Source organism: Trematomus bernacchii, unplaced genomic scaffold (genome assembly GCF_902827165.1).
Source record: "Trematomus bernacchii unplaced genomic scaffold, fTreBer1.1, whole genome shotgun sequence".
NCBI classification, from domain to species: Eukaryota; Metazoa; Chordata; class Actinopteri; order Perciformes; family Nototheniidae; genus Trematomus; species Trematomus bernacchii.
Window position 1 is genome coordinate 21,600,565 of NW_022987720.1, and position 24,903 is coordinate 21,625,467.

General features: G+C 39.4%; 5 protein-coding genes and 1 non-coding gene across 6 annotated transcripts in view; 5 read left to right on the forward strand and 1 right to left on the reverse strand.

Moving 5' to 3' along the window:
- The window catches only part of lmtk2 (lemur tyrosine kinase 2), a 35,526-nt gene extending 33,006 nt beyond the window's left edge, over positions 1 to 2,520 (reverse strand). Inside the window, 1 exon segment of the mRNA XM_034142364.1 lies at positions 2,024 to 2,520. Coding sequence (XP_033998255.1) covers positions 2,024 to 2,126 — 103 coding nt within the window. The 5' untranslated portion in view covers positions 2,127 to 2,520.
- A 1,478-nt stretch (positions 2,521 to 3,998) lies between these two features.
- On the forward strand, positions 3,999 to 6,824 carry pvalb5 (parvalbumin 5). The gene is made up of 5 exons (XM_034143273.1): positions 3,999 to 4,156; positions 4,576 to 4,648; positions 5,705 to 5,837; positions 6,183 to 6,292; positions 6,541 to 6,824. Exons 2-5 carry the CDS (start codon positions 4,588 to 4,590, stop codon positions 6,561 to 6,563), a joined length of 327 nt encoding a protein of 108 aa, XP_033999164.1. The 5' UTR covers positions 3,999 to 4,156; positions 4,576 to 4,587; the 3' UTR covers positions 6,564 to 6,824.
- Positions 6,825 to 8,557: 1,733 nt separating this feature from the next.
- On the forward strand, positions 8,558 to 11,111 carry LOC117492916 (parvalbumin beta-like). The gene is made up of 5 exons (XM_034143339.1): positions 8,558 to 8,820; positions 9,683 to 9,753; positions 9,984 to 10,116; positions 10,486 to 10,595; positions 10,837 to 11,111. Exons 2-5 carry the CDS (start codon positions 9,693 to 9,695, stop codon positions 10,860 to 10,862), a joined length of 330 nt encoding a protein of 109 aa, XP_033999230.1. The 5' UTR covers positions 8,558 to 8,820; positions 9,683 to 9,692; the 3' UTR covers positions 10,863 to 11,111.
- Positions 11,112 to 12,438: 1,327 nt separating this feature from the next.
- LOC117492917 (parvalbumin beta-like) lies at positions 12,439 to 14,825 on the forward strand. The gene is made up of 5 exons (XM_034143340.1): positions 12,439 to 12,651; positions 13,244 to 13,310; positions 13,524 to 13,656; positions 14,324 to 14,433; positions 14,529 to 14,825. The coding sequence occupies exons 2-5, from the start codon at positions 13,250 to 13,252 to the stop codon at positions 14,552 to 14,554; spliced, it is 330 nt and encodes a 109-aa protein (XP_033999231.1). The 5' UTR covers positions 12,439 to 12,651; positions 13,244 to 13,249; the 3' UTR covers positions 14,555 to 14,825.
- A 1,626-nt stretch (positions 14,826 to 16,451) lies between these two features.
- On the forward strand, positions 16,452 to 16,523 carry trnaq-cug. Its single transcript has one exon. It is a non-coding gene; the product is annotated as a tRNA-Gln (tRNA).
- Positions 16,524 to 18,120: 1,597 nt separating this feature from the next.
- On the forward strand, positions 18,121 to 20,995 carry pvalb8 (parvalbumin 8). Its single transcript, XM_034143341.1, has 5 exons — positions 18,121 to 18,432; positions 18,854 to 18,921; positions 19,583 to 19,715; positions 20,021 to 20,130; positions 20,663 to 20,995. Exons 2-5 carry the CDS (start codon positions 18,861 to 18,863, stop codon positions 20,686 to 20,688), a joined length of 330 nt encoding a protein of 109 aa, XP_033999232.1. The 5' UTR covers positions 18,121 to 18,432; positions 18,854 to 18,860; the 3' UTR covers positions 20,689 to 20,995.
- The last annotated feature ends 3,908 nt before the right edge of the window (positions 20,996 to 24,903 follow it).

The following is a 24,903-nucleotide window of genomic DNA, read 5'->3' on the forward strand; positions in this document are numbered from 1 at the left end:
AATACCAATGGCTGCGGCCCCTTGTAAGGAAACATATTTGCATCATTGCCTTCTGTGATTTTCAACGACAAATTAGCAATATGTTCCTGTTAATGAAAAAACAACACTTTAAAAGACTGTTAGACATTAGGTATGGGCAAGAGTTCATGAGTACTCTATTTGTTCACCATATAGATAGAGTAATCCCTTTTTTTAAAGATACTAGATCAGCGCAGAAAATATAACATCCAATGTTTTCCGTTAGACATGATTCAATTTAACGCTAAAACGCAAATGACAAGCAGGCAAAAGAGTAATGTGTTAAAATAATATGACAAAATATATTAAATGACTGTACAATTCAACTATGTGAAATTGAACCTGCGTATCATAGAACAACTAGTTTGATGGTAAACACTTTTTTTTGCGAGTACCCAAATATGAAAATGACTTTGTTTAAATTGTTGTTAAAGCCGCATCCTCTACAGCCTGGTTTAGAAAACACTCATTCACTCAGTTTAGGGCAAATGTCCAACTTGACTAACAGGCCACCTGACATCACCGGGCTGTTACTACAGATAAAACATTGACCTCCTATGTTTACCCATGTTTGATGTGTGTAAACAAAGCCCACATTACTTGAAGACTTTGTATGTGACTTTCCAGTTATAGTTATTGTATGTGTGATCTTACCTAAATTCATAGCCTCAAGTAAAACCTTAAAATATTGAATGACTGTACCATATCTAAATGCATGCAGGGCAAAGAGCAGGTTGCTGTGCAATAAAAGCATAAAAGGCATGCTCATAACATAACTTTCCAGTAAGCTGCAGTATTATAGTCAAACAACACTGTTGCTAATCATTGACTGGTGTTGATAAGACTGGAATGTATTACAGTTACACATTACCGACCCTCACAACATGCTCACGTCTGCATTCATTCTCATAAGGAAGCAGGTTGACTGAGCCTCTGAGTAAAAACCCTGAAACCATTTCCTTGTCTTGAAGTGAATGTATGGCACCCATTACATTGGAGATGCAACAAGTAATTGTTTTGGAATTTGGTTCATCTACTTTCAATTGGTGTATCATTTGTTGGCGAAACTGAATTCCTAATTGTGTCTGGAGCATTACATTTAGTGTGTAGTGAAATGAATGAAACCAAATGAAAACAAAACAGTCACCTCACATAGTATCCTAAGTAAAAACAGCTGGATTTGAATTGTTTTCATACTGTCAATTGCTGATTCTTTCATTCTCTCCTGAACAACCGTCTCTTTATCAACATATAAAGTGTTTTATCACACTGCCATATGACAGTATAATAAACTGTTGTCTTTTATGAATACACTTTGATTCATCCTACAATAATTAAACGATCATCACACATGGTACACAACCTGTAATGAGGAAACTATAATCCATTTAAAAGAGGTTATTCAAGGTTAACTTCATAACAATAAACTGTGTTTCCATGCTGGTAGGGCAGTGTATTGTCCCATAAACTTGGTTAAATGTCAATGACTGGACCAACCCCACAGACAGATTAACATTTCTGAACCTGCAGTTACAATAAGCTGTACTATATTAACTCAGACACACCACTGCTACCTGAAGGATAATGAAGTTGGGTTACATTTCAACAAGAAATCCCTAAAATTAGGTTAATAAATAATTTCTGTGTCCTGGCTCCTGGTAGAGGAAAGGTTTATCCATTCTGTTCAACAGTTTGGTTTAATCAGAATCGTTACGAGCACATCTTTTTAATTATAATAAGATTCCCTAGTGCATATATACAGAAAAAAATGATATTTTGTAAATATGTCATCAAACACACAACAGTCAGTCAGTACGAGTCCACATATTGATGCCACTTGTTAGCAGGAAATGCAACCAGTCTGGTGTGTTGTTAGCTTTTAGCTGCCGATTAGCAACCACAGCCAGCATATATTAGCTAACAGAAACATCTGGATGGACAGGAGTTGTGATGAGTGAACAGACAATCACTCAGCTGTGTATCACCTTACAGTCAGCTGTCTCACCTGAGTTGTGTTGATACTGAAGAGGGGCACCTTCAGACAGCCAAAACGCCGACAGGAAAATCCCACTGGCCAGCAACAAAACATATCCATGGCGGCTCTTCATCCTCCTAGCTTAGCTAACGAAATGTTAGCTAATCGGAATCGTCGTCCTAAACAATAAATGGCTGATCTGATAATAAATAACGTGTTTTAACCATTGATAATCAGTCAGTGTAGGCTACGTAAACAAGCATATTTAACGCTAGCTACTTAACATTAGCCAGCTAACTAGCTTTAGATAGCATATCAATGCTAACAGTTTCAGCTGACGACAGCACACAACGCTACCAAACCTAGTGTTTCGTTGTCCATGGAGACACAAGGAGCGATCACCTTTCACGGCCTAACATATTTGGTTTATTTACCTGGCTGTTATATAAATTAACATAACTAAAGAAAATTGATCAATCGCTCTGACTATCATGAAAAAGCTCCCTTCCAAAGCGCCATGTTCCTGTACGGCGTCACATCACGGAACGGGGCGTAAATCCCTAAAATAACTGACACGTAATCAAGCCAATCAAAACAAAGAATACCTTCCTGTATAACACACAGAGCCAATCGGCTTCGAGCTTTATTATCTGTCATGTAAATCCAGTGCTTTTTATCAAAGCTGAAGAAAGCTTTTTACATCCAGTCACTTGCCAACCATGTGAGGCACGGAAGAATGGTTCAGAGGACCTGTCTATAATAAATGTTTATTTTTGGATTTACGGCCCACCATAAGCTGCTAAGCAGAATGTAATAGGTGGGACAGAGAATTTGGATTCTGCTGTAGGCCTATGCTATTTCTTCAGGATTTTTTGTATCCAATTTACTTCTAGTGATTTCATACGACTATTGGTGGGAGTTAGATTCACTGGGTAACATTAGCAAACACCGACAGCAAAAAAACGAAATCAAACTCTATTTGTTATTAGCTCCAAATGTAAATCAATGTTCAATGCAAAGCACAACTGGACAACTCCATCTTTCTCTAAAGTCACTTCCTGGAAGTCTTTATTCCTATGGAAAGGTGTTGAGTAGGGAAAACAGGGCACATTTTAGCATCAAAATATACTTAAAGTACCAAAAAATAGAAGTACTCATTATGCAGATTGGTCCATTTAAGAATAATAAACCGTATATTACTTGTTTTGATTATAATTGTTGATGCATTAATGTGTTATAAAAGCTTGTAAAGGTGCAGCTAGTTTTAATTCCTTAAATACTGCAGGGTAGCTTGTGAATTCAATGTAAATACTCAAGTAAAGTACAAGTATCTCAAAGCTGTATTTAAGTACAGTACTTGAGTAAATGTACTTAGTTACTTCCCATCTCTGGTTAACAGTCATACCAACTGGTGTACTCAGGCCCCAATTGATGCCCTCATATTGAAAATAAAGCGGGGCAAAAGTTCCCTCTTGGAAGCCCCTATAATAGATACAACATAATAGAGTTACCTCTGGCAGTGGTTCTCAACCCACTCCATACATCTCCTTAAAAATAATGTTCTTCAAGGTTATAATGGCTGAACAATGAATTGAAATACAAACAAAACAAAAAAAAGGGGGGAAATAAAAAAAGACCTTCAATTTGACAGTTGCATTGGAGTTTATACAGTGTCTTTATTACATTTAGTTATTTTGAAATAACAGAATTAATAATGACAATAAATAAACATAGCTGATTTATAACTATCACAGTTATCTGATGGACTGAAACAATTATTACTTCATTATGAATATGAATATGAGCAATAATAACAGCTGTTTTAGTAGAAAGTAGAAATGAAACATTTGCACCAGTAAAAATACATATATTAAGGGTTATCCGATTGCAATATACATTTTTTGTACTACTTTTTATGCCCGCAAGTTTGCACAACAATTTGAGTAAAAAATCATATGCTCTGATTAACTGATGAAGGAGGAGGAGGCTTTCTGTGGCGTGGGGGGAAATCTCCCTGGGTTTGAAGACAGATACGTCAGGTTGCTTCTTGCACTCCGGATCACAAAGCTGCAAGAGAGTGTTGCTGGCTTACACGCACAAAGCAAGAGAAGCAGAAATCTGTGCATCCTAGGATCAGAACGTTAAAACCTAACCCGAAGCACGGTGAGTACCAAGCTTTTTTGCAAATTCATGTGCACGACAATGTTTGAGTGATGATAAGTGACAGTTTCGTATGTGTCTTGTGCCTTGAAGCATATTGATTTTTTGGCTTTGCCCTATTTGTGTTTTCTCCTTCAAGTTGCAACAACTTTCTTATTCATTTTGTGAAACATAGCTTGGATCATCAGGCAATTCAATTGTGATTCATACCTTATCATGTGAAGAAATATATGTCTGAGTAATAGCTTCTGGTAATAAGCCCTACTAATAAAAGGCACAACTTGATGAGGAATTATTATCCTTAATCCATCCACAAGTTTTATGTGACTGTGTTCTGACAGCAGTAAACACCTGCACAAGTCTCATTTACTGTCACTTTGCATTTTCTCCATCGTGCGTGTTTGTTTGCACCCCTGAGGCAGCTACAGAGAAACATGGCATTTGCAGGGATGCTGAGCAACGAGAACGTCAAGGCGGCGATCCAGGCTTGTCAAGGTGAGTCAGACGACACACACACAGGCTCACACGGAGGGAGGCACACACTTAACATGCATCCGATTAATACAAGAACACATACTTTACAAGAAGTGTTTATACATGCACACACATATGCAGAGAGATACAGACAGGAAATGTTAATCCCAGTCCCACTAGGAAGAGCTGATGGGTTTCCACAGTGGGGGCAGGTAACCAGGCAGCCTTGTGGCAGGAGACCAGTTACCACCCAGATACCACAGTGTTTACGTTTAGCATTTACACAGAGAGGACACAATCACACAAGCTATACAGCCCCCACCTCCCAAAGCACTTAATCATTTATCTCTCACAATTATGTTTGCATGACAAGGCACACACAGCTCAACCTCTCAGAAGGAAATCAAATGCCAGTGCTTCTATGCTCTTTAATCAAGAGAATCACCCCGTTAGCAATGATTCAGGCAAAGTAAAATGTAAACTTTATGCAATTTAGTTTGCATGTATCAATAAAAGGAGGTATTTCCATGATCTATTTTAAGAATTGATGGAAACTAAATGGTCTTTTATGAAAGTGATGATAGCAGACATATCACCTTAAGGTTAGGGGTACTTTATTTGTTTTATATATACCCTTATTAATTACAACGCTATTCCTTTTTAACTCTGAATGTGAATCTTAGGATTTCTAGGGCTACAAGTCTTATTCAGCAAATCATCTTGAAGTACTTGAAGGTAACTCATCATAGATGAAAGTGTCCACTCTGAGCGGCTTGTTAAATAAAGGGCTTTTAACATTTAGGTTTTCATTAGACCCATGGGCATATCCGGTGTGCTTTGACTGCTCCGATGGCACAATGACATAGCCTGTAATGGTATAAGACAGTGATGCGCTACAGGGTGTCTATTGGTACATTTCATTGGCTGAAGAATGAAAGTCATCTGAGCGTATGAGTTAACGCGACATTTCATTCAGTCCCTCACCACTCTTGCTTTCTTGCTGCTCTATGATTGACCTCTCACTCTCACATATGTGGGTCTCTTTTGCTCTTTTCATCCCCCTCTTTGCATATGCAGCTCCGGGCACATTTAACTTCAAGTCATTCTTTGAGCAAGTAGGACTAACTGGCTCATCCGAGACTGAGGGAAGAAAAGTGTTTATAGTCCTGGACCAAGACAAGAGTGGATACATTGAGGAGGAGGAGCTCAAGTAAGGATAATGTGTCTGTATATGTGTGGGCGGGTGTGTAATTTAAGGGCTAGTGTTAAGATACAGTGTATGTGCGTGTGTCCTACATCTATGTTTCACTCCCTTGTGATTGCCCAAAGGCAGAGGTCACTGTATGAATGGAGCGGCATTCCCAGTGAATGCATTCAGTAATACCTGAGGGGGAGGGCTGGTGAGTGAATGAGTTAAGAGGAGGGGGATTGAAAAGGCTCAGCAAAGCCTAGAGGGAAAATAAATTGCATAAGTACAGTCTATGATGCCGTGATTCAATACAGTCTGATGATATAAGTCTGAACATATCGCTTATGTTGTATGTGCACCAAACAGACTGTTCCTCCAGAATTTCTCTCCGGGAGCGAGGGAGCTGACTGTGTCTGAGACCAAGACTCTGATGAGTGCAGGCGATAAGGATGGTGATGGCAAGATTGGGATGGAAGGTGGGTGCATGTAAAACCTTTTAGAAAGCACATCAGACAAAGAAGCCGTATGTGCATGGGAGCTGTCCATTACCTAGTGCTGAACTTGCAGTCTATAAATAGCACATACAAGAACATAAAAAAGAATGCACCAACTAACTTGTTCTTTGTTTAGTCATCGTGAATGTGTTTCATTCATGACTTTTAGCCTGGAGATCACTGTTGTGGTTAAAAAATATCTGACTGAATTTGTTTTTTCTCTTCCACAGAGTTCTGTGAAATGCTGAATTAAATGAAATCAACATCTTTGACCACAACTGTCTTTCCCTATTTTAAGATAACAGTTCTCTTCTTAGATATTCAGATTTTCTATATTGTTTGATGCAAAGAAACCTTGGATGTTCTTTACCTGCCTGCTGCTCTTCCTATTGATGTGATACAATTATGCAAAACATGTGTGGTGGACAGAAAGTTTAAGGTAGATTAGATGTGTGTGTATGTGTGTTTTCAATCAGGTACCTGGAATGATTTAATAAATGTGTTTAACATGTGGTATCACTGTGTCTGCTTTTTTCTTATGCCTGCAATGTAAAGTGTCTCTGAAAGCCATAAACACTTAAGGTATGGAGGGGTTTCAATTATTTTAATCTTGATTATAAAGTATCTGCATCACGCTGAAAACATTTATGAGAAAAGAAAGGGATGAACAACATTAACATATGATAAACCATAATAGATTTTAGACAAACCCATTCTATAGCCTTAGAGTATGGTGAGTGACCGTTGACGCAGTTATCCCACTCACACTGCACTGATGGAGGTTTTCAATAGAGCCACTGGCATAATTCTGATAAGGGAAACCCATGGGACTTTTTCCATCGAAGACATTTTGACTTGGTAATGTAATAAAAAGCAAATGATATTCATGTAACTCCCACTGGGACTCATGAAAAGAACTTACCCATCTATTTGTAACACTTTTCAAAAATGTGTCTTTGAAAAAAGCCTAATTTGATTCACTGCTGCAGAGTATGTTAAGCCCCCCCCCCTTCCCCAAAAAAATGAAATATCCACATTTTCTTAAGATCATTGCTGCCTTCTGCTGGACGGATTCAGGTAAAAATATAGACAATAATTATGGCATTTTTGGGTTCTCGTTTGAAATTACGGTGATTTATTGCATTTTTCTTGTTTTTACACTACCAAGATGACTGGGATGAGTGTTTGAGGTTTAAATAACTGAAATGATTTACAGTTTAGGGTTAGCATTTCATAAAGAGGTCATAAAGGCCACACAAACACATTAATCAGTTGAAAGTTGCTGACAAAACACAAAGAAGGAAATTATGTATCTGCATTAACAAAGTTATTTATATGCCTTGGCAGCACGTCAGAGTGAAATGAGTTGTCAACATATTGCTAACTTGTTCACGCAAGCAATCATGCTGCACACAGAAAATAGTCTGAATGATTGGTGCATTGCCTACTAAGGACAGGATCTCAAGGGCTTGGCTGCTGTTTGCCTGAAACTCGACTCACTTCATGCGTCGTTCAGATTAACCACTTGTAAATCTATGGCAGCATGTATACTTTAAGGACAGTTAGTTAATGTCACAGATACATATCTATCTCCCGAGATCACCTCAGGGGAGGTATTTGCAACTCCAGCTCTTTGGATGCAATAATCTGGAGCCTGACTCCACCAATTTATAATCACCTCCTGATAAAACTGAGAAGAGGCTTCTAATAAAGGAGATAAAGGGGGAATTAAGTGAATTCACGTATTCACTTAGCAGACACACCACTCAGGCATGAGTATCAGATATAAAAGATACAATGATTATGTAATAATAAGCTCAATGATGGTGGATAGAAGCAAATATATACATTTATTGGAACATCTCGCTGATACTACAGTAATCAGAATCAACATATATCATATAAAGTATAATAAGGAGAATTTGTTAATCATAAGGGGATACATATTAATAGGGCTTTTGATGGCAATGCATATTCAGTCCTTAACACCTTTGATACTTTTCAGAGTGTTGAATTACGTAATGGCAGTGAATTTAATATTTCCTCAGTTCATTAAAAAAGTTAACAGCAGTTCATTTGGCAGTGAGTCCCTGGTGCTTAGTCACGTGGCACTTGGCTTCAAGATTCTATCACAATCCTAATTAGAGGTTGACCCAGGGTCTGTATCCACTCTCAAGCATTAATTTCATTAATATTCTCAGAAGGGACTTGAATGTTGGTTATAAATCACATGAGTGCAACATGAAGTCGGGGAGCAGCGGGCTCACTCACGTTACCACACGTCTAGCTATAGGCCTCAGCACACATGGTAGCATCCTCATTTGTTCGACTAAAAATAGGACGAGACTAGTAGACACATTTTTTAGAAACCCATGCATCTTGGTAAGTGATACTGAGACTCAAAACTCTGTAAAAGGTGTTGCTCAAGGATATATAAGAGAGAGGGAAAGAGACCGGTAGCATTCACTCAACTCCGCCTTGGCTTTCACTTCCCCCAACGCAGCCCAAAGGTGAGTGGGAAGCGCGCTGACCGCTGGCACTTTACACTTGGAAGAGAGGGATTGAGACAAGGAAATCCTTTTGGACTATCACTGTAGGGAGAAATGGAACCAACATAGACAGGAAACCCGCATGGAACACAGGACGACTCAATCAGTGCAAAAGGAGGCCCAATGTGGCCATTTGGTTTCAATGGATCGCAGTCTGTGGATGATAATCGCGCTATTTTACTTTCACTTTTTTTTTAACCGGATGAAAACATATAATCACACCCAAAACTATCGACGCGTTTGACATCACTGCGTTTGCCCGAGTGCACTTTGGCAGTGATTCATTTCGCTGAGAATTGGCCTCTGAGTGGGAGCATCCTTTATTTAGTGTCCTAGCAGCGATGGGATAAACAGAGTGAGGCATGAGCTGACATCCGGAGGCAAAGAGTAGCTCTTTAGCCCGTACTTAAAAACTAAAACTAAAACAGTTGATGCTATGTTGCAGCCTTTTAAAATTGAAGTAATTATTCATTGTGACCAAAACAAGTTGATGTTCCTATAGATGTTTTCAACTACAATGTTAATGAACTTTCTTTCTCAAGATGAGGAATAGCCTTACCTGGAAGCCTGACAACTAATGCATGGTTTTAAGCTAATGTTGATATATTATCAACTCTAAACCTTTAGGGAACAGAGTCTTAGTCCTCCCTCTCTGAAGTCTCTGTATTTTAGGCCCTAAGAGCAGAACAAATATCCTAGATACACTATAGGCCTACTTGTTATTGCTTTAAAGAGGTATATTTGCAATGCATTCATTTTGACTTCTGTTTGGGGTTTTTGATTATTTTAATCATCCTGGGCATTGTCTTCTTTGTTCCCTCAGAATAATAAAAATGGCCGTCGCAAGCATGCTCAAGGACGCTGACATCAAAGCTGCTCTGGAAGGATGCAAAGGTGAGCTTCATTGACTCAATATTGTACACAGTAAATTATACAGGTAAAACACAATTCATCCTCATTTTCATCGTTCACTTTTTATGAATTGCCATGCAAAGAAAAGTGCTGTAAATTGTGGTGCAAATGAAACATATAAACTGCCAAGCATAGTTATCAAATCAAATCAAAACTGAAGTTGCCTGCAGCATGCCTTTACGCTGCTAATGATGTTAAAATGTGTTTTCCAGCTGTTGACTCCTTCGACCACAAGAAATTCTTCAAGGCATGCGGTATGGCTGGCAAGTCTTCCGATGAGGTCAAGAAAGCCTTCGCCATCATTGACCAGGACATGAGTGGATTCATTGAGGAGGAAGAGCTGAAGTAAGACATGCCTCTGCTGCCAAAAATATGCACCACATCTAGAATTGCTGTGCTGGAATTCAGAAACAAGTGGTAGCTTACCTCGTTCTCCCCACATTCTGTTTTAGCTTGGCTTTAAAATGGGGGTTCTTGGAAATGTCCTTTTCCATTTCCAAGCTACAATATCAAAAAAGGACCACGTTTATTTAATTATTTATAACTTTACATCTCAGTCCCATTGGACAGACTTCTTCCAACATGTTGCCTTAACATTCACAACACAACAGAATGCTCTATAATACCTTTTCTGCACAGTGATGCACATCCAATCAACCAAGATAGTGTGAGATGTTCATCATTTTAACTTCTGCTGCTTTGTCCTCCTGTCAGGCTGTTCCTGCAGAACTTCTCTCCTACCGCCAGAGCTCTCACCGAGAATGAGACCAAGGCCTTCCTTGCCGCTGGTGACGCTGATGGTGATGGCATGATTGGAGTTGATGGTAAGAGTTCTTTTGAGTAATCAGACACATTAGAGACATGCACAATTATGCTGATGCTTATTGGCCTTGGACTCTTGGAACATTTAATATTTAACATCCATTCACATACTTCCAGTACCTGCTGAGACCTAAAGTGTCGGTACATTTTGGTCCAATTAGTCCAAATCATACCACCATGACAAAATAAGAAACCAATTCAATTTTCTTCACCACTAATGCCAGTTTCATTCTACTTTCACAGAGTTTGCTCTCATGGTAAAGGCATAACTTTCCACTGACCCGATCAACTGCGAACTTCTTGCAAGATTTCAGTAATCATCAGCTGAAAGAATATTTTTTTATACCTTATTTATGACTTGCCTGCTGATTATTTCTCAACATGGAACACATGTTTTACTGTGAATGCATATTGCTCAGATGTGTTAAATGTTCTGAAAAAATGACTTGTGCAAATGGTCCAACACTTTTGAAGAAGAGTGAAAAACCAAGAATAAATACTCTTTTGGTGTAAACTGATATGTCTCATCTCAGTCATCTTTGTATTGGTCAAAATGTGGTGTATTAAAAACCCCGCCTGGGGATTTTGAATTCTTGGGAGGTTCTATTGAACTGACCTGCCCAGCACTCGTTTTGAGAATTGGTTAATGAGAAGGGGGGTATAACTGGACTAAGGTTACAAGTTGGCAAACAAATTGGGAATAGCCCTGGGGCTTCGCTCATATACTTCCTGGATGCGGGGAGGTTTTGCAATGGATAGCGGTCACACATAGTGTAATTAGCTGCTCTGTTCCAAGGTCTTTTTCTCCACCAACTGCTGAGTGGTCGATTACATGATGTGCTGTGGCAACAGGGGGGCTATTAACAGACACTATGCATCAGCAGGACCTTTGAATCTGGTGCTTGATGCAAATCTATAGTTATCTGAGGGTTCCTTGACACATGATTTGTAAAGTGCTTAGAATGTGCAACATTTATCAAGGAAAGTAAATATTCAGTATAACATAATTCAATAGTTCATCAGCTATATTTAAGTCAAACTACGATTCAAGGGGAAGCTATGAATGCTCAGGGAAATGCAATTCAGCAATTTGTTGACCCTGTCAGATGACACCCTGAGCTTGTTACTATCAACTCAGTGGTCAAAACAGAGAGGCATAGTGACAGCAGTCTGCTCTCCCTCAGCCCACAGGGCAGCGCTGCCACCTGCAGGTCAAAGCTATTCTCGGCATTGTACAGTAAGACAAGGCGAGATGAGCAACTCAAAATATCCTTCTCTTTTCTACTATTTTAGGAGGGTTTCAACTTTATTTTGCCTGCATTCTCTTGCACTTTTAAACATTTTAAACTCTTAGAATAACACAAAGTGATACATGGACTTTGACTAGTCTGAACAATACCAACTAATTTATGACTGGCTGTTTTTCTCTTTATATGCCAAGTCGTGTTGGCTGCTTTGTTCTTTATCTATTAAATTCGGACAAAACACAAATGGCTGCACTAAGAAAATACATTATGACAAATGAAATGCTCATTGTGGCTGTGAGGTGGGCAACTATTAGGTACAATATCAATGTTACAAAGACACAAGCCTATATACATTTGAATTTTAAATAGTACACTATATTCTTAAATACAATAGCAAGTGTCTTCCAAACCAACACGAAAGGAGGGAAAACAACCGATGAGTATCAGTTTCTCCAGCCCCAATGCATGCATGCTCCGTGTCCACCCTCTTACAGTTGTTTGTTGCCAGCAGCAATTTCAATTCGTCCTCCTCAGCAGTGCACTGTCCTATTCTTAGTATTGAGGGGGACATTAAAGACTTCTTCAAACGCACCTTTTAAGCGTCTTCATTTGTGAAACTTAAAATAGACCGCGCTCTGGCTACAGGAAGGATTTTCGCCACCCCCTTCTCAATGGTGTCAGTTATCTTATGCCTCAGATTTCGATGGAGTAAAACTATAAAAAGGTCACGGGGCGCACCGGGAAGATCACTGCAGTCGACTCAAGTCCTGTCTTTTTCGTCTGTACTCTTCAAAGCAAAGACATCAACGAGGTGAGTTTGAATTAAAGGAGAAAAGAAAACTGGGAAACACCGAGTCGCAGCATCTTCTCGGTTTACATTTTTCAGAAAACATTGTTTTTTTTTTACTTGTATTGTGGAGTTCGCACTGCAATGCAGCATCTGAGTTTTTGGAGCATTATTTTGCGGAAGCGTCAGCTGCAAGAAGACATGGATTTTACTGCTAAGACATTCCAGCATCTAGAGATACAGTAGGAAACATGTGTCGATCTCAGCCTCTCAAAAGGAATTTGGAAATACAATCCACTACTGGAAAAAGGGGAATGAAAATGTTGCCCTGTGAAATCTGAAATGATTCCATTATGTTTATGTTGTGTTCCGATGTGGATAGTTAACATCATATTAAATGCAAAGAGTTGAGTTTAAATGATACATTGATCGTTCTTTATTATGTTATTCATTTACAGTTGAAATAATGTGTAATACAGTGAACCATGATGCGTACAGTCAACTATTGTAAAGCCATTGTATGCCTATTTTGAGATAATAATAGTACAACAATAATAATACAAATAAATACATAAAAATAAAAATAATAATAATATATATTTTTGTATTTCTGCAGATCGAAATGGCCTTCGCAAGTCTACTTAAAGACGCTGATGTCGCTGCAGCCCTGGAAGGGTGCAAAGGTGACTCCTCAAGTTACACTCACACAAAAACAATCACAGCCCTCCCTCTTTGGCTCTGTGTTTGGAGGTCGCTTTTTGTCCAGCTTGTGTATGTGGATGCAGTCTGAGTAACGACTTGCATTCATTTCAGACGCTGGGAAGTTCGACCTGAACAAGTCCTGGTGCCTGCAGCATGCCTTTATGCTGCTAATGATGTTAAAATGTGTTTTCCAGCTGCTGACTCCTTCGACCACAAGAAGTTCTTCAAGGCATGCGGTATGGCTGGCAAGTCCGCAGAAGACCTGAAGAAGGCCTTCCTCATCATTGACCAGGACAACAGTGGATTCATTGAGGAGGAGGAGCTGAAGTAAGACACACACCAGACACACGTAATGCACAAACACAATTGTTGCATGCTCTGACATCAGCTTCATAAAACAATAACAAGTTATATATATAAGCCAAGTAAATAATGGGTGTATTGTTGGGGACTGAAGGAATGTAAAGCTTCCAACAGCAATTGTAATAATATGGATTTTTAAGTCAGCCATAGGTGTAATTTACATTAAGCATGCTGAGGACATTGGGGATTATGTCCCTATTTGTTTTTCAAACCTACATAAAAAATCTGAAAAACATCTTACACCAAGAAATGTTAAATTAAAAATTAAAAACTTTCACTATGTACATAGAATCAATAAATGTCCATTGACCTCAACTAAAATAATGCTCTCCCAGCTTACTCATTATAGAAAATGACCAAAAATCATGCATGTACTGACCAGTAACTTAAAAAACTGTCTTGACATTTTTCCTTGGTTTTTCCCAAACTTGAAAATGATCTACTCTGATCTCAAACTGACACCCCCCCCCCCCCTCCCCCAATACATTGGCTACAAATATATGACCAGTTATAAACATCTTCTGACCCACTATGTCCCCAACACTTTTCAACATAAAGTAAGGCACTTGGTCTAAAACCAATGGTAGCTGGGGTCCTTGAACTAACCACCAGATGTGTTTGCTGTCTTCAGGCTGTTCCTGCAGACCTTCAAGGCAGGTGCACGCGCGCTGACCGATGCCGAGACCAAGGCACTCCTGAAGGCCGGAGACTCCGACGGTGATGGCATGATTGGCGCAGACGGTGCGGACTCTCATCTCTTTCTCTCCTGCAGAGTGCTTACATCATTCTGTGGTGGAAACTAGAGATCCTAACTGTGTTTTCCTGTCTCCCTGCAGAGTTCGCTGCCATGGTTAAGCAATAAAGTGGCAACTGACCAACGACACCTGCTCTGATGGAACAAAGCCCATGCCGACCTCCCCTCGTTTTCATCTGAATATAAATAATTTTTATACATTTGCTTAAGAGACTTTTCCTCCTATGCAACACATTGTCCAAACAAAATGATGAGTGTGAATGTCGCTCGGTTGTGTTCATGTCTTAAATATGAATTTTGCTTATTGTAAAATCTATGATGCACTTTCCAGGTACAAACGATTAAAAAAAACGGAGAATAAATATTCTTTTGATGCGGTCTTATTGTGTTTTAAGCTTTATGTTTGGTTTAAGTACACCTACATACTGAGGGCAAGTTCTCTCTCTCTCATTAGAAAATGGATGAAATGTGTCCATATGGACGTTGTATGAATTCTTTAATTTATCAAAATAATGAAATATAGATACTAAAGAATAGCAGCTATTAAGTTTATTTAAAAGTATTTATACAAAGTCTGTGTGACCTATGCAAGACAACAAATGCAAGTGTTAATCTACTGATAATAACTTAAAAAAAGGTAAAGCATTATGTTTAATATTCTTTAAAGATTGTCCAATCATTATAGAGAGATATTGATGAGTCAATAAAAAATACAATGAATTGTAATATTATAAGCAGGCCACACACACGCGCACACACGCACACAAACACGCGCACACAGGTTAAGTTTAGTCAGTACACACTAGGCTGTGTGTGCCATCCCCTGCCACAAGATGGTGTAACGTCCTTTAACAGCAATAGACTTTGGGACAGATCCCCTTAAATTATCTGACAATAAAGACAACTATGGACATATTAGTCCTATATTTGAAGCGGTCCTTTTAGAATAGTCTTTTTGGTTGTAAGGCCCATATTAACTCATGCATTAAGTGCAAAATAAAAAATACAAATAATAGTAAAGTTAAGGGGCAATTCTGAAAAATGTTGTTTAAATATCTGTAGCACAAACTCCTACTTTTTTTGTGAAGAAGTGAAGAAATGTTAAAATGTCGTTTGAATGAGATTTCATCTAATTGTTTAAAAATAATGATGTAAATATTGGACATAAGATTAAAATGCATAGATTGACATGTTGCAGTGTTGACATGTATTGCAGGTCGACAGGGAGGACGGTCTGAGTAAGTTAAATAAAGTCTTATTTCCGAAAAACAAAGAAGGCTATAAAAGACAAAGGAGGATCGGCTCCGGCCAATCTACATGTTCAGGAGTGAGTCGTGTAAAGAACATTAGCGAATGTAATTAAATAAGTGATAGCGAGTAACAGTATAGTCTGTGAGGTATCATCATGGCGGATGACATCATGAACCGGCTGTCAGCAAAGTCGCACCATGCTCTCGATCCGGTGTCGTCAGTCTCTTGTTTACACAGCCTGGAGGAGATGATTTAGTTTCTCAGGACTCAAGTCCAGCTTTACTAGTTCTGCACTATCTGACGTCACGTGTTGAAGGGAGGGTTGACAATGACAAACTACTGGAGATACAAGCTTTAATTATATAATGAAAGCGGCCAGGATGCTGTCAATTAATTAAACACGTAGGCTTATGTGCGTAAAGTTCATGCGCATATCAATCATACAAAAACTATATCGATACAAAACATTTCCGATTTCAAACTAATTCCCTTTTCTGTCGTCAGACCCTTAAATAATGATTAAGTATCATGACACTGCATCAGGCCAACATTACCTGCTGTTCACGGTCGCCAGCTGACGCTTGCTAGAAAGCAGCACTGTCAACATTCCCCGTAGCCTACTGTACGCACATAAGGTGCTGACTTCTAATGAGGAAGTTGGCCGGGGTCTGCTGTACCCCTACTTCTTGTTATATAATTAAGGGTGTCCCAAAGTCTCCCGTTACGACTATTTTGGGAATGGACTTGAAAAGACGGTGCCATGGTGTAATGGTTAGCACTCTGGACTCTGAATCCAGCGATCCGAGTTCAAATCTCGGTGGGACCTGACTTGATTTATTGAAATAAAAATGTATTGATCAGCCGGTAATGTTAAAAACATAAATACTTTCTCTCCTGTCATCATGCAAGTCTGTCCCTCACTGCTCCATAATGCTGCTGCTGCATATACAGACCTTCAGCTAAACCTATATCATTGAAGGAAGTAACCTTCTTTTCCTGTGTGCTGCTGCAGTGAACACTCTCTCAGGACCCTGCTTAATGACCCCTGAATGTGTCAGCTGTGGGCCACAAATGCCCTCAAAAAGACAACCTGAATTGGCCACTTTGCACCTGGGAAAATTGGACAAACAACAAAGTCCAGTGTGCTGCTCTGGCCTCCAGAAAACTGGAAGAAACACAGAGACCAAATGGGACAAATGATCCAAAACTCAAGGCCAGTGCTCAGCCCTGGGTGACCCCTGACTGCTATATCTGCATTTGAAAGGTGCATGTGTATACCTGGGGCATTATGCATCATCATCACCATCACCATCCAGGAGGGATGGGACACCAACAGCCGAATGTGACCTCGGGTCCCTTCATCAGCACAGTTGATAAAGCAATTCAGTGAGGCTGTCGCCCGGTCAGTGTGAGAGAATGAGAAGGTTAGAAGGCACTGGCTTCCCTGACATTCACTGATGAGCATGTTATGTGTTTAGGGCAGAGGATGGAACTAAGTACATGTACTCAAGTACTCTACTTAAATACCATTTTGAGTATTTTCATTGTATGCAACTTTACACATTTTGTTTAATAACATGAAATATAATCAACACTTAAATAAGACTTTAGTTACACCTGGAGTAAATTCACATGCTACCCTGCAGTAAACAAAGGAATACAAATTAGCTGCAACTTTAGCAGCTTTGATAACACTTTAATGCATCAATAATTATAATAAAAACATAGATATTATTCTGAAATGGGCTATTTGCATAATGAGTACTTTTACTTATGATACTTTTAGTATGTTTTGATGCTAACAGTTTTGTACTTGTACTTGTTTGCAGGACTTTTACTTGTAACAGAGTATTCCTACACTAGACTACTACTTTACTCAAGTACAAGATCTGAGTACTTCTCCAACCTCTGGTTTAGGGTTATTTCAGATTTGGAAATATATCATCTTAAACCGTTAAATCTGTTGTAAAACAGCGTCCGAACAAGGGCAGGTAGATGTTTAATGTCCAAGGCATTTGTGGACAGGTGAAGCACCACAGAGTGCCAGACAAGAGGATGTCCATGGGCTGACCTCTCAGTCTCAGGTGTCTCAATAATCTCAAATTAAAATTGCAAACAAATATGCAATGAAAAGTGCATTGTCAGCTGACATTTAACCCTAACCCACATTCACTCAACTCAAATGTAATGATAGCGGGGGCACGCTTTCAGTGGGATGTGCATGGCTCAGAGATGTGCTCGTTTTAGGACTGCTGCCTGTAAAAGGATATCTGCATGAAAGGATAAGGGTGGGGTGAGGAGGAGGAGGGGGGTTGCAGAAACAGCAAGAGAGGGAGAAAAAGGAGAGAGAGATTGCAGTATCCTCCCTGCATTTACTGTAGCCTACTGTACAATTGTAAAGGTGAGAGGAGGAGGGGGGCGGGGATGACAGGAGGAGGGAGTGGTGAAAGGGGAGAAGAACGCTCTTTTTAACGTAATTTGCTATTTACAAGGGCGCTACAAATGTCCACGGTCCGGTCTCCCTGCCCTGGGCGTTATAAATAGTAAAGGTTAATTAGTTAGCTGAGAAATTGGATCAGGGGCGGGCAGTTAGAATTTGATCCATAGACAGGTAACTCAAGCAATCCCCTTTGTCACTGCAATCAGACCTATATAAATCCGCCTTGACGGACAGCAGTCACCACAGCCTTACCTCTCTGCTGGATCACCGAACGGGAGAAAACCACCGAAACAAGGTAAGTGTGGACTCGGAAAAAGGTCGCTTCTGATGGAAAGTGGCTAATTTCTTTTTTGTTTTAAAACTTTTTCTTAAGGAAAGGTTCGCTACTGTACATTTAGAGCACATTAATTGCTTCCTAGTCAGATGTGCAGTAATTCCGTGCGTAAAAGGGGAGACTTATTTGCGTATAAGGTGACAAAAGACAAAGGAAAAGTTGTCTATTATTTTCAGTCGGTTGGATTAGACAATATCCTTTCTTTTCCAAATAATACTTTAAAAAGGGAACTTATTGAGATTCATGGCCGGTCGCTGCAGTAACCTTTCAGTGTCATTGTCACCTGCACACATTTCGTTCTCCATCAGTGTCAAGTTTGAGAGTTTGCTGCTGTGACTGGGCTTAATGTGTTAATAATTCAACATGGTGGTTCCTCCTACAGGAATAAAATGTCGCTCTCATCTATCCTTTCCGCTGATGCCATCGACAGTGCTATCAAGGACTGCCAAGGTATCGTCTTCCACCAATATCATTATTCTCTTTGTTAGATCTTTCTCTCTTTGTTTTTTTAATTTTATACAGTCGTTGTACTGGAGCCAGACAATAGGGTTATTTCTTTCTGTGAAAGCCGGAAGACAGACACACATGAACAGTTAAAGATACATGTATGCAGATCAGTACAGTAATCAAACAATCTGAGGTGATTTTAACAGGATGAATTGGCAGAACGTGTTAATTAAAGCTATAACAGATATGATACTGTTGGTGTCACTGGAGGTCAGAGATCAAGAAAAACTGGCCTCTCAAACCCTTAAATAAAAAAACAAATACCTTCTTCCTATGTTGTGCCCTTTCTTCAAGGTTAGGTGCATTACACCACTTAATAATGCCATGCCTGTTTTCTTCTTTAATGAGAAACATTTTATTTTTTTATAACTGAGAACATCCTCATTTTCATTTGTCTTACAATTGTGCAAATGTGGAAATCACTAGGACATTAAATTAAGACATAGATAAACAGGAAGAATAACTAATATCCAAATACAGAAAAGACCAATTGTAAAAGTAATGTTATTAAAGGAAAATAAACAAGCTTTTGCTAATGATTTCCTTTTAGTCAAGTGTTTTTTCATGATGCTGTTCCTGACTTTACTTTCTTTATTTCCCCCAGCACCAGACTCCTTCTGTCCCAAGAAGTTCTTCACGCTGTGTGGGCTCACCAAGAAGAGCCCTGCGGACGTGAAGAAGGTTTTCGGGATCCTGGACAATGATGGCAATGGTTTTGTTGAGGAGGAAGAGCTCAAGTGAGTGAGCTGCCAGTTTACTAACTACAAACTACGATTTATTTGGTGCCCAGGAACTTTAGTATCTTCACAGCGGGATAGTTTGAAGTCTTTTTGGAACATTATCAGATTTCCATTCAGTTTTCTGCATTATTTCACAAGAAGGGATGCAGCGAATGGGAAGTCTGTCCATCGTTAGTTTATCCAACTTTCAGGATGACATGGGACGGGGACTGTACATGTGGCCCATTGCAGTTGTGTTCACAACACATCATCCAGCGGTTCTCTCTAACTTGAGGTTTTCTTTGTCTTTCTCTGTACGACAGGTTTTTCCTCCAGAGGTTTTCCCCAGGGGCTCGCGTTCTGACTGACAAGGAGACCAAGGGCTTCCTGAGCGCTGCTGATGATGACAGTGACGGCCGCATTGGAGCAGATGGTGAGCGGATGTCCAATAATTTCATATACACATAATACAAGACAAGTATGTTTGTGTGTAATTACAAAACAATGATGCTGAGGAACAATTCTGCACATTTATTAGATACTACATTAGAATGCAGATTCACTAAATGTGTCATATTCCTAAAGTAGTCTTGTTGTTCAGGAAAGAGACACAGTTATAAAGGCTATCACTGAAGTAAGATGAGCAGCAATCATAGTGACACCCGCTATGTACCCTTACACTTGTTCTGTCCTAGGATCTCAAAACTGACACCTGCAAAATGTTTCTATCGAGCCTTTGGGATATTAGATTTGTCAATGAGATCAATTGGTTAGACAAAATTGTTTCAATGACATGCTGTAAACTTGAGACATGCTCGCTCTCTTGAGACTTGCTCGCTCTCTTTCTCTCTTTGGGTTCATATCGTTTTTTGGTATAAAATACTCACATTTTAGAGTAACACTGAGGCAGGTGTCGGACAGGTGACACACTATAATCTCATTATTGCTGTTGCTTTTCTCCACAGAGTTCCAGGCCATGGTTTTGTCCTAAACAGCTGGACTCCATCTCTCCAACCTGATCTGACCCCCTAACCTCCCCCCCCCCCATCCCCACTGCTTCAAGGGCTCTCTTAGTTTTAGTCAATCAATTTCCATACTGTTAGATATTTTCTTTTGTTTAATTTCTTTATTTTCTTTCTTGCAAGACTTACTCTGGTCCATAGACATCTACATTCACGTCATGATTTTTTTTTTTGTGTGTCTTTTTCCTATGTTTTAGACAGATCATAAAGCTATATTTCCCAAATGTATAAAAAAACTCCCAAATTACTGAGAAAATAAAAATAATAAAATCCAAATCCTGTGGCTGGTCTTTGTTATTTTGAATTAAGTGTACATATTTGCATGTTTCTGTCTTATACTCAGATCACACAGGGTGGCATGAAAAAAATGCAATCTGGTTATGAAGGGAGTGTTGAAATGTGTCATATACACAAGATGGTTTTAGTAACCAATAGGAAGTGGAAATCCATAAACATAATCGTTCAGATGTGCCTTTGCACAAGACAAACACATGGTTTTCTTTACATTTTTGTAGTGTCCTTGAATCTTTACTTATCTAACACAGTGTTAAATGGGGCTGAATGTCAGACAGTGTAAGGTATATGAGAAGTGTCCTGAACACACAGGCTTTCTGATTGGGGTGTATACATTACAGGTGTGTTTCGGTGTGGTTTTTGTGTGTGTATGGGAGGTTATAGATTCAGAGCTAGCGCAGGGAAAAAGCAAAGGAGGTGACCTTGATGACCACCTGAGTGTCTTCGCGGCTGGATCGAGTGACACCTGACCTCAGCTTTGTAAATAAACCCATCTGAACCTTGGTGCAGCACATAGACACACCCAGACAGGTCACACAAAAACCAATGCATTTGCAAAAATCAAATATAAGATCAGACCGCCATCCATGCAAACACATCATCCCAAATACACGCACATCAGGGATTGTGTGCAAAAGAAGATGCAAATTCTAAAATGCTAAGGATGCTAGCCTTACATGAACTCCTTTGCCATGTTTTCTTGTGCAGGAGAGCTTGCTTAGCATATATTAAAGAGTCAATCATTATAACCAAAACTCTCAGACAAAAGACTGACGCTCTTACAGCTTGGCTTCCTCCCTCCAAGAGACTGTAAATAGCATATCGTTTTTATGCACTACATTTACAGGATTCATGGGATCAAAATTAACAACTGCTTTACCCTATTACGCACCAACTAGAGGCTCTAAAATACAGAGCAACACACGCTCTGCTGGTGGCACCACCTAAGTATCATTTCAATTACCTTTATATTACAGGGGGAACCTGGTGTTTACAGCACACACCTGCCACTCACAGCTGTGGGTCATAGCCTGGTATTAGCATGAGGTCAGGATCACAAGTGTAGGATGCTGCTGCTAGATTCAGAGGGTGTGCTGTAAATAATAATCAGAGAGGGTTTCAGAGTGTTCCTTCTTCAGCAGGACACACACTGCCTGTGTTTGTCCTAACATATAACACATTTCATTAATAAGTGATACTGTCATGAAGCCATATAGATTTATTAGCAATTTAACATGTTCAAATAAGTTACCTCCTGGGCATTATCAGTGTAGACCTCAATGAAGGACAAATCTTAATGTTCAAAATAAAACATATAAGATAAAGCGAAACAAGCTTTTGAGATCATGCAAGTTACAATTAGTAGTAAGTAACTTGCAGTAGTAAGAGCAAAGACCAAAATAAGAGAGACCCCTGCAGAGATTAGTATTGTAAATCCGTATTAAGAATTTGTGAAGTAAACCAAAAAACTGACTTTAATGATAAGCCTGAATAATGCCTGCAGTTTGCTTTCCCATGCATATGCATTTTAGAGCATGTCATTTAAACACATTTTCAGACAAGGTTTTGTCTATCAAGACAAAACACTGGACATGCAGAGAGACACAACACTTATCAGATCATCATGTACCCATATCTGCTGCTATCAGTTTCTGGCCGTCTCTCTGGAAGGGTGAGAACAGGAGTGGGGGTGGGGGGTATGGGAGACTGAAAGTGGGACAAGGTTGGGGAAGCCAGTAGGAAACACAAGCCAGGGGATACACAATGGAGCTGTGACCCCAGCAGGTCATGAGAAGCGACTGGTAAACAGGAAGGAAATGTGAGCCAACAGGTCGACGCTGACTGCTGGATGTGCTGCGTCGGGACAGCGGGAGTACGAGATAATGTGACAAATAGATTACCTGGACTCAAGGGCGGAGGGAAGAAGAGAGACACCGTATCTCTGTTTCTCTAGGAGAGCACAGATCGGACAGGTCGGTAAGGCCCAGCATTATTTGATGGCTGACAATAGGGGTGGGCAATAAGGAGAAAATCAAATATCATGGGAACATATCTTAATATATCAATATTGCAACAATATTGTAGGATAAACATTATTGGTGCTTTCACAAAATGGGTAAAGCACAAATAATACAAAAGCTAGTCAATCTGGTTACTTCAAAAAACAGCACCTAACATAAAGCAGCCTTTAGAACCAGGATAAGAAAACACTTTTATCACGATATCGAAAATCCAAGACGATATCTAGTTTTATATCACAATTTTGAAATATTTCCCAGCCCTAGCTGAAAATGAGACGGAAATTAAAAAAACAACATCAGTTATTGGAAGGCAAGGTGGCCATGAAAGAGGTCTTCATATTATTTAAAAAAATATTGGCGTTAAAAAGATAGCTCTATTATCAGTAAAAAGCAAAAAAATAAAAAATGGTGTAACACATTATTTTATACAAGTTTGTTTGTAAATGTTCTGTTCCCTTATTATTATTATTTGAGCAATAAACCCAAGTCATATGGTAACGTGTGAAAATCGTGAAAATCATAAAATGACTGAGAATGACGTATGGGGTCGTCCTTATGTATGCTCAAAATGAAGAATTACAATGAAAATGACTTAGAGTACACTGAAAAAAAGGACTTTTTGGCTTTGTAAATATTACTTTGATTATATGTTTAAATTCTACAATACATTAGTATTTCAGTAATTTTACTCCAAATGTCTCCTTTTATTTAATGTGTTACTTGTGTTTCTATGTAATTTTGAATCTTCATTTTGATAAGTGAATTTTAACAATAGCACCAAGTAAATATTACCTAAATTATTGTATTGACTGTACAACCTGTTAAAGCTATTAAAATGTACATGGGAAATGCAAGTTAACTGTGGGTGACGTCATAGGAGAGTATTTCCCGCACGTTGCCCCCGCAGACATGCACGGACAGTCTACTCAGAAGGTTGACATTTGAGTGGAACTTGAAGACTGCTTGGTCGACCATTTCATTTGAATATTCATCGATGTGGAGTCATGTGAGTATGTTTATGTGCTTGGTTAACTTGTTATATTCCTATTAGCTTGTCAGCTGAAGTCAGTATTTGGTTATTAAAAATGTAAGGCTAAGTTAGCTAACATTAGCTGGTTAACTAGCTCATTATCGTGCTAGCAAACTTAGCCCGGTTTCATGCAAGTTGCACACATCAGATATAATATATTTTTTTTAATGGCTTATTTGAAGCTTCAAAGTTGTCGGCTACGACAACATTCGCCGTTTATAATGGAAACTATGGCGCACTTTTAAAAATTTGAATAGTTTTTTATTTCGGGAGAGGGGGGTGTTCATGGCTCCAGCTCGACAAAAGAAATACTCAACAGTATGTGCGACGCTACGTGATGCGGTCAGTTTCACTGCAGCCTAGAGAAGGACAAAGTGGTCAAGGAATATTATATTTCCAATTAAATATGAACAGCGCGATTTAAAAGGTAAGTGTGTCTGTGTGTTTGCCTCGATGGATTCACTGTTGGCGCTTTTCCAGTGCAGCACTTAGCACAGTTTGGTTTGACCCGGCCCGTAACAACATACTGATACCGGTTAGTAAAAACCATGAATTAATGCTTTGACAAGTCTGCGTTTTGTACTTGTTTCACTTTTGTCTAGTTTCTGAACAAATATGAGGAGCTGTGAGCTCTGAGTGCTAACAGCTAACGGCTGATGTTCCGGTGTGAACGCGGCTATTGAAGATTCCTGCAGTACAGGAAGTGACGATCCTGAACACGTTTTTTTTCCCGGCCCCCCGAAGGACTCATCACGGAGGTGATGAGTCCGCTCACCATGCACTTTGGGTCGGCCTTGGTCAAGCCCTTTTGACCCCCCCAGCCTGGTTCTCGTAAAAGC